At 30.6% G+C, this 15,082-nt stretch overlaps 2 protein-coding genes across 5 annotated transcripts in view; both read left to right on the top strand.

The window, feature by feature from the left end:
- LOC113516630 (period circadian protein) overlaps positions 1-9,507 on the top strand; it is a 45,138-nt gene extending 35,631 nt beyond the window's left edge. For all 4 annotated transcript variants that reach the window (XM_031911637.2, XM_026901076.3, XM_031911636.2 and 1 more), the window contains 9 exons: positions 768-875; positions 1,319-1,482; positions 1,740-1,880; positions 2,328-2,417; positions 3,134-3,337; positions 3,874-3,996; positions 4,286-4,387; positions 4,725-4,862; positions 5,560-9,507. In XM_031911637.2, the coding sequence (XP_031767497.1) occupies positions 768-875; positions 1,319-1,482; positions 1,740-1,880; positions 2,328-2,417; positions 3,134-3,337; positions 3,874-3,996; positions 4,286-4,387; positions 4,725-4,862; positions 5,560-5,694 (1,205 nt within the window). In that variant the 3' untranslated portion in view covers positions 5,695-9,507. The remainder of the gene's footprint in view (positions 1-767; positions 876-1,318; positions 1,483-1,739; positions 1,881-2,327; positions 2,418-3,133; positions 3,338-3,873; positions 3,997-4,285; positions 4,388-4,724; positions 4,863-5,559) is intronic.
- A 2,946-nt stretch (positions 9,508-12,453) lies between these two features.
- The window catches only part of LOC113516650 (protein grindelwald), a 40,792-nt gene continuing 38,163 nt past the window's right edge, over positions 12,454-15,082 (top strand). The window contains exon 1 of the mRNA XM_026901113.3: positions 12,454-12,623. The gene's annotated coding sequence lies outside the window, so the exon portion shown is untranslated. The remainder of the gene's footprint in view (positions 12,624-15,082) is intronic.

Genomic DNA, 15,082 nt, shown 5'->3' with positions numbered 1-15,082 from the left:
TATATATATATATATATATATATATATATATATATATAAATCCCGTGTGGTTGTGTGGTCCCGGCATAGAATAGGCCACCTCTTTCTTTTCCGTGAATGTAGTAAGAACCGACTAAGGGAAGCGTTCTTCTTAAAACATCTTTAAAACCTGTTTACGGTTGGCAATCCGCCTGCCAGCCATGGCAATTACTGGCAAAACCACCTAAGGGAGAGTCTTATGTTCAGCAGTGTAAAGTTAAAGGCTGATATAATGATGATGATAATACAAATTCCGTGTCATAATGTTCTTTCATTGTAATTTCCAAAACTGCTCGACTGATTTTATTGGAAACTTGTAAATGTGTATTGATTCTTCCAACTTGAGACAATTTTTGCCCCGGTAAGAAGAAATGGACTCGGTAGATGGCGTTAGGGGGCAAAACAACTTTTGCTGTTACAGATACCGATAATATATGTTTAATTACGTCATCCCTATCTCCCAATTAGCACTTTTATAATTTACCACATCGTGTTACAAAATTGTATTATATGACTATCATGACTTAATAGGATATAATTCTGTAGAGATACTTTAATGTTCCGTTCACATAAACGATATTATTGTGGAAAATTCAAAGCATATGTAAATATGCTTGTAAAAGCGCATGTAAGTCCTTCGTGCTTCGTCCGTAAATCAGCTTAAAACTCTTGACACGAGATGGCGACATCCTTACACGAGTAGTTGTAGTAGATTCACGGTTTATTCAATTTAGATAATGTTTATACAGGCATGTTCCCAATGTATTACGCCCCGGCGGAGTCAGCCCCAGCCTTGGCCTCGAGTTCGAGCAATGTAGACGCCTCTAAAAATACTGGGCCATATCCAGCGCAAGCGAGTAAGTATATAAATTAGTACTTGTCATAAAATCAATAATTAATACATAATCAATTTATATTGGCTTTACTTTTATTTATTAAATTCAGGGTTAAACTGACAGGGGTTACTATTTAACAAATTAATAATAGTTTGATCAAACTTAAACATTCCATTGAAATTATTGATACAATTGAAATTAATTTACGTGTATGTGTACTGTGACTATAATTTTCATTAAGATATATCCTATTTATATTTATCATTCAATGTGAAATAAATAAGCAAATTTCGTTTTCTAAATTTTTTATCTTTTTTCTTGTTTTGTTTGACCATTAATTATTTGTCAAGATATTGGAATTATCTTGACGACGTTGCTATATTTCAGCTCTTGAAAAAAGTACACCGTTAATTGCATGCCGTTTATTGTTTTATTTTTAAAATCTGTATTGATAATATTTACAGTGCAATGCATGATGTACGGACAAACGGTGTACGGGTCTCCATTTGTGTACTCCCCTATAACGCCGCACGTGTCGTACCCGATGCAGCAGACTATGATGCCGCAGCCTATGCAATGCACCAACACCACGAGTCCCTTAGGGCTCACAAGTAGTAATTATGAAGAGGTGAGTAAAATTAAAATTTCATAAATATGTAGTTGAAAGTTTTATGTTCTATAATAAAAAAAATTGTTTATCACTAGTTTCCAACGATATTGCATACTTTAGGTAATTTGACTTGACTTCAAAGCATGGAGTTTGGGACTAAGAAGTTATTAGAGGCTATAGAATATAAACTTTCAATTTATATTGGAATTTACTTTATAATTTGTTTCTTTATAATGTGTTTGTATAAGTTTTGTAATAAAAGCTTTAATGTACAGGCATGTAAACCTAGTTTACACCTGAGATCAAGTAAATTGGGCAACTGGCGGGACAAAAAGCCAACTGAATCTCAAGGCACGACGTCTAAGATGGGACAAGGAAATGTGGATAGCTTATATTCTTCAAATACTTTAAATCGGGTATGTGAATTTAGACTTTATGTACTCAAGAATAGGAATTAAATTAATTCTAAAGTTAACATACACACTTAATACATTTTTGACAAATTATATATATATAGTGCACCTATACTTATAATTATTTACGATCAAATACAAAATTTAAAATGTAATTTTCAATCAGGCATTTTATGTTCTGTAATATTTATGAATAATACGTTTTATTGCAAAAATTATATTGAAAAAAGAATAATAGAAGTTATCCTTATGTAATTTTGCATTTTAAAGTGGTGGATTGACAAACAATGTTTATAGAATCAAAGGAAGCCTTTGAATCATTTATCTGAATCACTTATTTGAGCACTTACATAATTTTTAATATTATATATAACATTGTTTGTCAATTTTTTATAAAACTCTCATAAAGCATTTTATTTATTTTTCCATCAATATTTGAATGCTTTGTAGGCGTCTGGAGCACACAGTAGCGACAGTCAGAGCGGGAATGAAAAGTCTGCCAAATCTTCAGAGCCGAGGTGTCCATCAGACAGCCCCAAGGTTAGGTCACGCAACTGAGTAACATTAAAGTTGCCATATACCAATTTCCAAAGAACACTGTTTCTTTGACACAATTTTTTTGTTATTAAAAGTACATTCTTAAATTCTTAAAACGTCTGTTTCTTCTGAAATAAATTGGTGACATTATTTATTAAATATACTAAGTGGCAAGTCCCAGAACATTACGTACGTTCATTAAATATCGCTCACACACGACTTATGGGCATGATAGAGATAGTAATTGATTTTACTACTATTACGAAGTTTATTATTGTTAACGTGTATGTGTAATGATAACCACTTCCAAATAGTTAAGATATAATAAAAAAAACTAAATATATGCAATTGTATATATTTTTCGTCAATAATTACATCTTATTTGAGAATAAATAGAACAGACAGTAGTAAAACTAGTGTACTTTACAGCAGTGCCTTCAAAATGTACACCTCCTCAATTTAGATACCATGTAGTTTAGAGAGTTCTTGTGAGTTTTTGAGTAGTGGGTACGACGACTCTCGTACCGTGGACTTTGTTGTGACATGAGTTATAAACATGCTATCATAATTATTAAATTTACAGGATTATCAGTCCCATTTGGATATATTTGTATATTTCTATAGTCATGCCCTAAAGTCGGCCTCAGATTTATAGGAAAAGATGAATACGACTGCTAAAATTATGTTAACAGATATGTTAATTACTAAATTATCATCAGAGTACGGATATGGTGTTGGATACTGGCGATAGTGGGTCCAGATCGGAAAAATCGAAAAGCACCAGGGCAGCAATAAACAGCGACGAAAATGTGGACAGAATGGATGGAGAATCCAGCTATTCGTCTTTCTATTCGTCATTTTTCAAGACTGAGTCTGGAAGCGCGGAAGAGAGTGGAGACGCTAAGAAAACTCCTAAAATTAGGGTTAGTATTAATTTGTTTGTTCCATAACCCTAGGTTATGATGTTTTCTCTCTTCTCGTACTTTTTTTTTATTATTTTTTGTGATAAATAAAGTGTCATTTGATCCTTTGTCAAAATTTCAATTGGCGGATTGTTTCTAAGGCCACACCTAGAAAATTTTAGTATGCTGGTCATTAGGGTTTAGAAAAAGTGCGAGGGATCGTTGTTTTGTAAGAATGTATATGTGTGTGTGTGTGTGTGTAAAAATAAATATATACAATGTTGTTTTGGAAAAAAAGTTAGACTTTTAAGAAACAGATACGCTATGCTAAAGTGATACCGGTCCTGGACACTTGAAATATGAGGATTTTGAATATGAAAGTGGATGAAGTAAGAGATATAAATAAGCGTTAGAATTTGGTTTATTGTCTATTCTGTGAGGGTTTTGGTATAAAGCTAGAGTATAATAGTAACTTATAAATGAAAATGTTTTCGATATACAATTTCGATATACTTTGGTGGCTCAATTATATAATAATTATGATATTTGTTTTGTAGTTTTGGGACAGAAATCGTCGAGGTGAAGATCAGAGTTCTGGTGAAGCGACGTCGTCGCTCTACGAACCACGACAATCCAAAAAGGTAGCCAAGAGGAAAATAGAACCTCCATGGCTAGAACAGGTAAAGTGAAATAACATCAAAATATATAAATAATAATAAGTATATAATAATATCTTGTAAAATAACAAATACATATAAATAAATAAAACATTTGGATAGACAATGAGACAGATATAGCAAGATTATAAGGATACTATCTGGATATAGAATCTTAGTAATGGACTAGTGTAGTTGTACTTCAAAAGTAGGCAATATAGAATGTTTTTATTACTAATTCATAGCACAAATGTTGTGCTATGAAAGAGTTGTGTAAAAAAAGAAAAATAATATTAATATTGTTTTATTTTAGGTGTGTGTGACATCTGATCTCATGTACAAGTATCAAGTCCTGCCAAAGAGTATGAATGAAGTTCTTATATCCGATAAAGAAAAAATCACCAGCATTGAACAGGTTTGTATAAGATATACTCAACACGATTAATTGTCAAAAATGAACACTGATTCCATTATTTATAAGAACTTAAACTACTATAAACCTTTTAAATAGTGGTGTGTCTTGTCTCTTTTCTTCCAATTAAAAATTAAATGAAAAGAATAAGAAAACACTTATAGAATTTTTAGACCTATGGCAAGTTGACATCAATGTAAAAGAAATAATTTGAGTTTATAATTGTGCATTAATATGACTCGTAATAAAATGTAAACCTATAAAAATAAAATATGGTTTTATAATGGATTTATTCTATTAGATCTACTAGTATAATATAATTAATTTTTATTTATAACAGCCGTCGTTAGTGAACGAACAATTGGGCCAACTCTACGTGGATTTGCAACTTGAAGGCGTAGCTTCGAGGCTCACACTCGAAGAAGGCATCACCAGTTCCAGTAGTTCTGGAGAAGAAACTTTGACTACCACTCCCAAGGTTCGTAACTATGCATTTATACTGAATATATGTAACAATTATGAAACATTTTTGTAGTTGAGTTCCTTGAGGTTAATAAAAGAAAAGTGCCAGATAATAAGTCGCGGCCTCTGGACAGTAGATACAGGTCGTGACCTCTGGACAGTAGATACAGGTCGCGACAAATTTTATAAACATAACATAAAAAAAATATTTAATCTCTAATATCTGCAAACAATCGTTGCAATACAAAACCTTTTTTGTCTATACTCACATAAACGTCTAGGCAAATAGATGTGCTTTCTCCCTTTCTTTTATAAACAGGCTGTAGAACATGAACTGGAGTATAGGTCTTCCTTTAGAAAAATATAATTCCGGCATTGATAAAGAGGACGAGACACCTCAAATTGTCATGTAAAAATGCTACAATTTGCAAGATTCTACAGGATCAAACTTTGGGCAATTATGCACTTATTTTGTAAGAATTTAATTTAATTTATACCTAAATGTGTCAATTATTCATATGGATTTTATAAAAAAAAAGATATTAATATTATACAGAGTTTCTTGTTTAGAGCAAATCAATTTCATTTATTCATTTAAATTTTAAATTGGAACAGCTTAAGGTGTAACTTTTGTTTGCGAATGAATTAGATTATTGGTTAATTTACACCTTCAGACTAACTTTGTTATTATAATTAGATTATATTATTTACAGGCACCTCGAAGGAAACGTGAATATAGTAAGTTAGTTATGATTTACGAAGAGGATGCACCTTTACCGTCCCCGCCAGAGGGCGATGCGGTTGTAGGATCTTCTGAGGATATGCAACCAGAAATGAACCAGAAATAATAAAGTAAGAGACATGTTACAGTGAATAAACAATGTAAAAACAATAATTACAAGTGATATAAAAGGGTAACAATTAAGTACGTTTATTAGTTTTTAAGTAATTTTGACAGTTAATCTTAAGAACTATGATTAGATTATAACCTGTTTTGTTCAAAAAATCTAGTGAAGACTTTAGTAATAGAGTAGAAGTATTACGTTTTCTTATTTTTTATTTCTGTATATTCTTACCCATGTCACCTAAGTGACTTGTTCGTATTTCACTTTTTCTAATAGTACTGCCTAGTCGCGCAATTTTCGTACACTTGGTAGCTAAAATAGTATTAAGCCGCTTTACCTTTTTAAGTTCATTAAATTTGATTCTTAGATTTTTTTATATTTTTTATAGTTTTTGAAAACTATTGTGTCTGCTTTTGTTTATGCGCCAAATCCATTCCATTTACGATCCCGGTGATATTTCTCGATCTCAGAATATAATAAAAAAGTGTTGTAGTCAATTTATTTAAGATAGTAATTGGATCTTTAATCTGAGCGGAATATTCAAGGACCAATTCAGGTTGACTGGTTTCATGGCCTATTAAAATAAGTTTTTTTTTTTTATAAAAATATGATTAAGACTATAATTTTTAATATAATAGTGAGAGGAATTTGTTGACTGTTGCTATTATGGTGAACGTAATAGTTTTCTTATATTTTATCTAAATCTTGCATTATATTTAATTGACCGAAGTGCGTATTGAAACTATATATTTTTTTATTTGAGAGACTCTTAATATTATAAAGTTTTGAGCGAATGCAGTAAGAGTAAATTTTAATACAAATAATTGACATATTTTCAAAATTGTATGCGCAGGATCAGAAGTCTCTATTTTTTATATTTAATGAAACCGAGATTTTGGAAATTTTAATGTCCTTATAATAGAAACAAAATATTAAATTGATGCAAATATTTTTTGTGATAGTAAACTTTTTTAAGCATATAAATAGTATATATGTTTCAACTCAATTATACAAGATGTATAGGAATACATATCCTCATTTCATATCCGATCTTTGTAAATGGTTTAATTATATCTCCTAAAATAATACAATTTATTTATTCTAATTATGCCGTTGTTCTAATGTTATTCAAAATTGATTATTGTTTGATATAAAAAACATACGACATAATTTTGCAAGGTATTAGCGTGATCAGCGGTTTAGTAAGAGAATATGAATTACGAGCAAAAATTGAATCATAAAAATAAATATTCCTTGATGTATTTGTCGATTGTTACCCTTATGCAGAATGCCCACATTTCCTTGAGTATTTGAATCCAATATGATAGGGGCCTACCGCTGTGTCTCTAATTAATTTGGATTCTTTGTTATTATTAGAGAGTTAGAAATATAAATTAAAACACAATATTTTTAATGATCGTCAAATTCAAACGTACTAGCTTTTAACATTTTTTTTATTTGTTTTTGTTTTCGTTATCAATATAATTATACTTAAATAGCATTTTTTAAATTTTATACTTAAAGTTCCTAAACTTAATAAACAAATATATTTTATAATTATATGTAAGTTTTGTGATAAAATATCAAGGACTTTCTTGAGTTGAACTTTGTGATAAAGTAGGGCTTTATTGATCGTATTATATCTTTTAGATAACATATGATTTTTAGGAAAATAATCGGATTTGGTTTTCAATTATACGAGTTATTTTAAATTTTTATTTGACGGCGTTGATTAAATTTTTCTTAACTAAAGATGCCTACTTTTATATGTACGTTTTTGCACTGACGCATTAATATTTATCATGTAGGCATCCATTAGTTTTTAGCGACGTAAAAAAAAAGAAAAAATACTTTTCGTTTTCATAAAAAACGGTTTTCAATTACATTCTACTTTTTATTATATTTGATTTTATTATAACTTCATATTTCGTAGCCACTTTTGCCCAAAATAACCATATTGAGTCAGTGTTTTATTTTCTGTACCATTTTTAAATCCGACCGCTGTTCATACTAATGTCGACTGTATCATATTTTTAAATGCAATAGCAATATAGGGTTGTGTTTAAGTGCTTGTGAACATGCATATTCCAAAGATATCCAAATATGTAGTTGAATATTTACAAATATAGTTAGAATATACGAGTATATATTTTTTCAGCATTTTGCAAATATTTACTTATACGTATATATGTTTAAATATTCATGTTCAATTTTTTATATTTTAACTTTTATTGTCCTGTTGACATTAACATTTTTTATATAACATATTATAATTAGCAGATAGTAGGTGTAATGCGATATCGTCTACTAAATATAATATGTATGTTCGTAACAGATCCAAATTATCAACCAAATACTGAATAATTACTAAGTTTGAGTTTTAAAGTTACAAATGTTAGTGCAGTATATTTGTTGTTAACTATTCGAAGAACGATATTCTTTACAGTATGTTACAATATTGATACATGCCTTATATTGATACATATTTAACTAGTTATTCATAAAAACTTAGAACGTCCGTAGTATTTTATCTCTTTCTTTAAAATTTCAAGTTTGATTTCAAAAGAAATATTCTACTACTTCAGAATGTAATTTTGTAGTATTAGGAACAACGTGTTTAATTGAATTATAATTTGAAATTATTAGTTGTTATTTTAAAACCATTGTATAAATTAATTGCTTGTTTTGTGATATAACACTGAAACCGTCTTCTTTATAGTCTAAAAGATGTTATGAACGCCATATTTTAATTTATGTTATAAAAGTGTGACATACTTTAAAAATGTTTGAATCCATGATAATATATAATGTTAAAGCGTGGAGGAAGTGCAATTAATAACCAAAATTAATTTTTATTTTTTAGTTGCAAGAGGAAACTTTGAAATGAAAAATAAAATACTAATTATTGTATATTTTGTACTTTGAATTTTATAATAAAAAAAATTAATTTTTATATAATACGCATTAACCAGAAAAAGCATAATAATGATAATATTTAAAATTTTCAAAATTTAAATTTATTTTTGTTTGTAAATTTATACAGAGGTAATAAAATATATAATGTATTTAACTTAATTCATATAATGTTATGTTACTTGATTTAAAAAAATTTAATATCTTTGTTAAAGAATAAATTAATATTCTTTGTATGAGCTTTCTATAAAACAGGGTAATCATGTTATTTATTGGATAATTTTAATATCAAATCGTATGACGATAGCGTGCTCTTGTGACAATTCAAGATGACGGTTTTTATTATACACGAAAGCATAGCTTGCCATAATGATAACTTTAGGTGCTCTCGAAATTATTAAGTAAGTAATTATATTCTTATGTGATCTAAATATAAATATTAAAAAGATAATTTTTGGATTGGTATACTCAGTATTGGGGACTTCGGCCCGCAGTTATATGTTTAATCGACTGAGATAACCGCTTCATTAAAATTGTTTATTAATGTATCCTATTTAAGATATAGGCTATTAATGTATCATAGTCAGATAGATATAGTTCTCGTGAAACAGAGTTGCGATTGATATTTTTCTATTGACTCTTGATATTGAATTTGTATTGTTCAAACAGTACTGGGTTATTGCACAAGAAAATTATGTCTGCATACCCTTAGATGTAGATGCCGCCGTTATATTAATAGTGGTAAATTGTAATCAAATCAATGAAAAAAATTCTCAAAATTATCTCTATGATAATATGAGGACAGAATTCATTGACGTTATGTTTTGTTAATATTATTTTTTTCATTTAATATATATATATAACTAAGTCTTTGCTTAAATAAATCAGTGATGTTGACTGATATCTACTACTTTTATTTTCCTTTTTCTTTCCTGGTAACTTTAATTGTGATAATTTGTCCTCGATTCATGGGAGACTTGTATAAATTATTGACAATTTTATAAAGTTTAGTCCAATACTAATATAATCACTATTGAATTCGTCAACTGATAAGTAGCGCTTACGGCTGTAAAATTCAGTATAATTTATTTTGAACTTGCAAACCAACAAATAAGTGCAAAGGCATCCATATGTATGGTCTCAGAAATATGTTCAGCCAACATTGTAGACATTATAGAAAAAATTATCTTAATGGGTAATAATGGAATGGTAATCTCGTCTGCGTTGCAATATACGCTGGTGGGGTCCAGTGAGTGATGATAGGTAAGGATGAAGGGGAGGGGGGAGGTAGGGGAACAAAGAAGAGGTTGTGTGGAAAGGATTCGTCGCATTGGAAGAATTTCACCCTTCGCCTGCGCTCATGTGATCCCAGGGATTAGGGTGGTCGTCTGGAGGATGATTTTTTTATGCATAATTATGGTATGGTAACCCTGTCTACGCAACTGTAAAACACTTACTTCAAAGCTGCCCCATGTTCTGCAGAGCTCGTCTTCAGTACGAACAAACATGCCGAGTACACGGAATTGACACCCCTTATGATTTGACAATCATCACTCGGAAGCCTGGTGTGCTAGCTTCTTTTGATGCGCTAACAAGAATTATTGTGAAACACCTAATTATTATATTTTATCGCGACTGACCACTTCATCCTCAAATTTATATCCTCCTATATATATATATATATATATATATATATATATATATATATATATATATATATATATATATACTTTGCTTTAAAACGCTTTTTAATATAAAAAAAGATTTATAGTAGTGCATTAAAAGTTAAAAGTAACAGTGATCTACTTACTAATATAAAATTTTACTGTTGCAGTATATTCACGAAAATGTATATACTGAGATTTGTATTATAACTATGCATAGTATGATATGAATCAACAGTATATTGACTGAAGTATCTATATTTTTGAGAATTTCCAAACAGATGGTCAATCATTTACAATGAACGCTGCGCAATATTTTCAAAGTTACTGATTCACTCCACATTATACAATATATAGAATCGTATACTTTTTCCCGCGCTAACCTTAATTACAAGCACACATTGTCACGTGTAAGGACGTTACTCGTTTCTGTAGTTGTGACAATTATGTATTATGACGTTTTGTATGAAATGTCTGTGGTGTGCCTATGGTCAAGTAAATTATAATTTATATCTTAATTCACTCCATGAAATTGGCATGATAATTCAGTTGCGTTGCTGGTTTATGCTGGCCAGATGTAAAAGAAGGATAATAGGCGAGGATGCAGCAGAATTAGTTGGCTCATCGTGACAAATTCAACAGAATTTTACCATTTTGATTTCGAGAGGGAAACACGTGAAAATCGATGTGACAAAATATTGTTAGCAGTAGGGGCGCTAGTTCCCGTTGTTAACAATTCCTTCACCTCCGACAACTGGTTACGTGGTACTTCATATTGTAAAATCTCTAGTCAAGTAACAATTGTATGCAATTATAAGTTTGCATAACTCGAGTAGGTGCAGATAAAGTGGGTATTTTATCACGTATGTAGGTACGTACCTACATACGTACGTGATTCTAACATACATACATACATTAAAGAAAGACAAAGATGATAAAATAAATATCGATAATCCGATAAAATTATGTTTTTTATGCAACTTAAAATGGCAAACAAGCTGACAGCCCACCTAATGGAAAGTGGTAACTGTCGCCTATAGACATAAACAGTAGCATGGACGTAACAGAGTACATTGTTGCCATTCCTAAGGACTTAGGTGTTATTCCTCTGTACCCTGTAAATTTACTGCTATATCCCACCTTTCAAAATAAAACACAGTCATGTAAACATAACTACTTCACGGTAGAAAGGCGAATGGGACAGAGATGCTAAGTAAACGACTTTTGTACAAAGTCATCCTCTGGTATCTTATTTCTAATCTTGTGATGTTTACCAAAGATTTTGTCCCTTTATAACGCAGGTGGGGTTACCATCCTATTTTTATTCATTAGGCAAAAATCCTACTTTTATGTCTATCGCCAGATTCTAAGGGTTCTACTCTCGGCAGTAAATATAACTTTGATGCGTGGGGGACGCGATTATTAGTAATGAGATTTCGGCTCAATTTCTGACACGATATATTTAGCAATATATATATTCTCAGGTTCACTACCATGACATCCCTTCAGGAAACCATCACGAATAGTCGCGTGTGAATTCTCTACGAATGGGAAACTGATTTGATATCATTTTCATCGTATCATCGTGTAATACAACCTTCATCTTCAGAATCGATAGTATCAACAGAGACACTATCAGAAATGTATAAATATATATATATATATATATATATATATATATATATATATATATATATATATATTGGAGTCTGTGGCGTTTCAATTTTGTTTTTGTTTATAGACGATGATTGTCAATATCGTTGCTATAATATCTATCATTTATGGAGAGATAGGCCACCAGCATGTTTACTCATCATCATCACTGCCTTGCCTTGTTTGTTAATTTTGTATAAAAACAAAACTTTAATAAATAAAGAAAAAAATGTTTCGAATAATGTTATGACTGGTTAATTAAATTTTTATGATTAGATTAGCGAAAGATGTCCATTAATCATCAAATTGGCAAAACACACATTGTTGCTTATTACCTATGTAGTCTAAATATTTCAAGTATTTACTTTGTTAATGTTTTAAAAATTCACCAGTACACCTGCCCCGCATAATAATTTGTAATATCCATGTTTGATATTTCGCTACGTTATACTTGTATATACATGCACTAGCTACTCACACAAACGCAAAGCTGTTTATACAAAGTAATTACTGGTTTCCACACAGACGCACTGTTCACCTACACGGGTGGCTCTACCTGCGCAAGAGTCACATTCCGTCGCCCACCTCCATGATTGTCCGCCGAGCCGTCGAAGGCTTCGATATTCGAAATTTGATTTTAGAAAGTACTGTTGAGTTGTGATCGTTTGAATAGTGTTTTCGTCAAAATGTCTTCATACTAAGGTATGTGTGCACTGTGTCATTTAGTTACTTAGTATTCTTAATAAGTGTATATTCGTCGTTTGGAAAAACCGAAAACCTTCGCCTTTTTTTTCTTATCGTTGTAATTAAGTTTCACTGTAAAACCAAGTAGTTTTAAAATATGCCAACAAATTTTAAAATAGATAATAAACAGTTTAAAAACTATGAAACTTAACAATACCTATCTATGCTTAACGAGTTTTGTGTTATCAGTATATTAATGAAATTGTTAGTGTAAAAATTAACTCGTGATCTAATAGTTTTTATTTACATTCTTGAACGATGAGTAAGGTCATTTGTAAGAAAAATATACTCAATGTTCTTTTAATCGTTAAATTACAATACCTTTAGATTTGACGTAATTTAACGACGTTAAGGCATTATTATTACTTGATTAGTTTAAATCGGAGACACCTAAATATTAATTTCGATTTTGGTTATTCATATAAGAAGATACAATAAAATATATCCAATCTAGAATCCGGTATTATATGTGCGTTATATCGATATATTAATAAAATTATAGTTTAGTCACAATTCTATTTTCAAATCTTAATGAAATAACCTGATTGCTACATAGGTAAAATACCTAGGCTACATAGGCAATGTACCAGCACAATATGAAATGAATAAGTATTTTTTTTATCTGTATTACAAATAAGGTATAATAATAATGCTTTTATAGGTAAAGACAATGTAGTTAGATTTATGCACCTTAATAACATATCACAACTAGAACCTGGCAACATTGTCACAAATGATAATAAAACGTTGATATTCACGACTAGTGTGGATTGAGACTTCTCGTATCCCTTTTATTACTCGAAGTAGGTACCTACATGCTATTAACCGTTACGTCCGATTCACATTGGTTATGGTCTTAGAAAAGTCAGTTACACTGGATAGGGAGAGTAGCTGGGGCAGGCCACAAGCACTTTTTACTGCCCACTGGCTACTTGAGAGTATAATTATAGTCGCTTTGCTAACAATATGTCATGTACAATCTAAATATAGAGATTTGTAATTGACATTATCAATGGAGGAAAATCTGTTTCCAAAAACTACTTTTATTTTACAAAATGGGTAATTTAAATGATTTAATGTTATCTAGTGTGCTGAAAATGGAATAATAACCTCACCAGTGCTACTAATATTCGCTGCCAGGGTATCAATGAGTGATGTATATTTTTATTAATGTTTTATTACAACAGGCTATAGTAGACATTATTGGCATGCTTTTTTTTTTAAATTAAGACGTACAAATTTAAACATAGAAAGTGAAAAATAGGTACTTACACAATTATAATAATGAATTAACAATGATATAGAATTTTATTTATTTTATGCAATAAAAATCAAAATAGTTTACTAAATCTATATACATAAACTCATTGTTATGTAGATATTATATATATATATATATATATATATATATATATATATATATATATATATATATATATATATATATATATATATATATATATGTATAGCAATATTTTATTTTTAGTTTTTTACTTTCTAAGTTGTTATATATATATATAAATATATATATATATATATATATATATATATATATATATATATATATATATATATATATATATATATATATATATATATATATATATATATATATATATATATATATATATATATATATATATATCTTACCTTGGGGACAACAAAACTTAGTCCAGTTTAACTCCACTAAGACAAGCTTGCGCGTTTACCGTTAAAAAAACCTCATTTGCTGTCGCTCCACAGTTCCAAGGCACGTCTCTTAACATCTCTAAAAGCATTGGGATCCTTGGTGTCGACATCTCTAGTGATGTACAATTCCGTGGCCACCTCGAAGATAAGGTGAAGCTGGCATCTAGAAAACTCAGTGTGCTCAATAGAGCGAAGCATTACTTCACGCCGGATCAGCGATTAATGCTCTACAAATCGCAAATCCGGCACATATGGAGTATTGCTGTCACTTATGGGCGGGAGTACCTAAATACCAGCGTGAACCCTTCGACTCGTTGCAACGACGAGCTATAAGAATTGTCGATGATCCTAGGCTCACAATCGGTATCGAACCCGTAAGTCTTAGGAAAGTTTTTTCTTCACTCTGCGTGTTCTACCGCTTGTACAATAGATTGTGCTCAGAGGAATTGTTCAATATGATGCCCACAGCCACTTTCTACCATCGTACGGCTCGCCATCGACAGGGAGTTCACCTTCATGTCCTACAGTCTCAATGGTCGCGTACAGCGCGGTTTCAGATATGTTTCTTCCCACAAAGATGTTTCTTCTGCCGAGATTTTCCCAAGAGCCTACAGCATGGGGTTCTTCAAAAGGGGTGTAAAGAGGTTTCTTCAAGGTCGGCAACGCACGCGTAATACCTCTGGTATTACAGGTGTTCATAGGCTACGGTAACCACTTACCATCAGGTG

This window comes from Galleria mellonella, unplaced genomic scaffold, assembly GCF_026898425.1.
Source record: "Galleria mellonella isolate WM207_F2 unplaced genomic scaffold, CSIRO_AGI_GalMel_v1 utg33, whole genome shotgun sequence".
Taxonomy (NCBI): Eukaryota; Metazoa; Arthropoda; class Insecta; order Lepidoptera; family Pyralidae; genus Galleria; species Galleria mellonella.
This window is presented reverse-complemented; position numbering and strand designations above follow the sequence as displayed.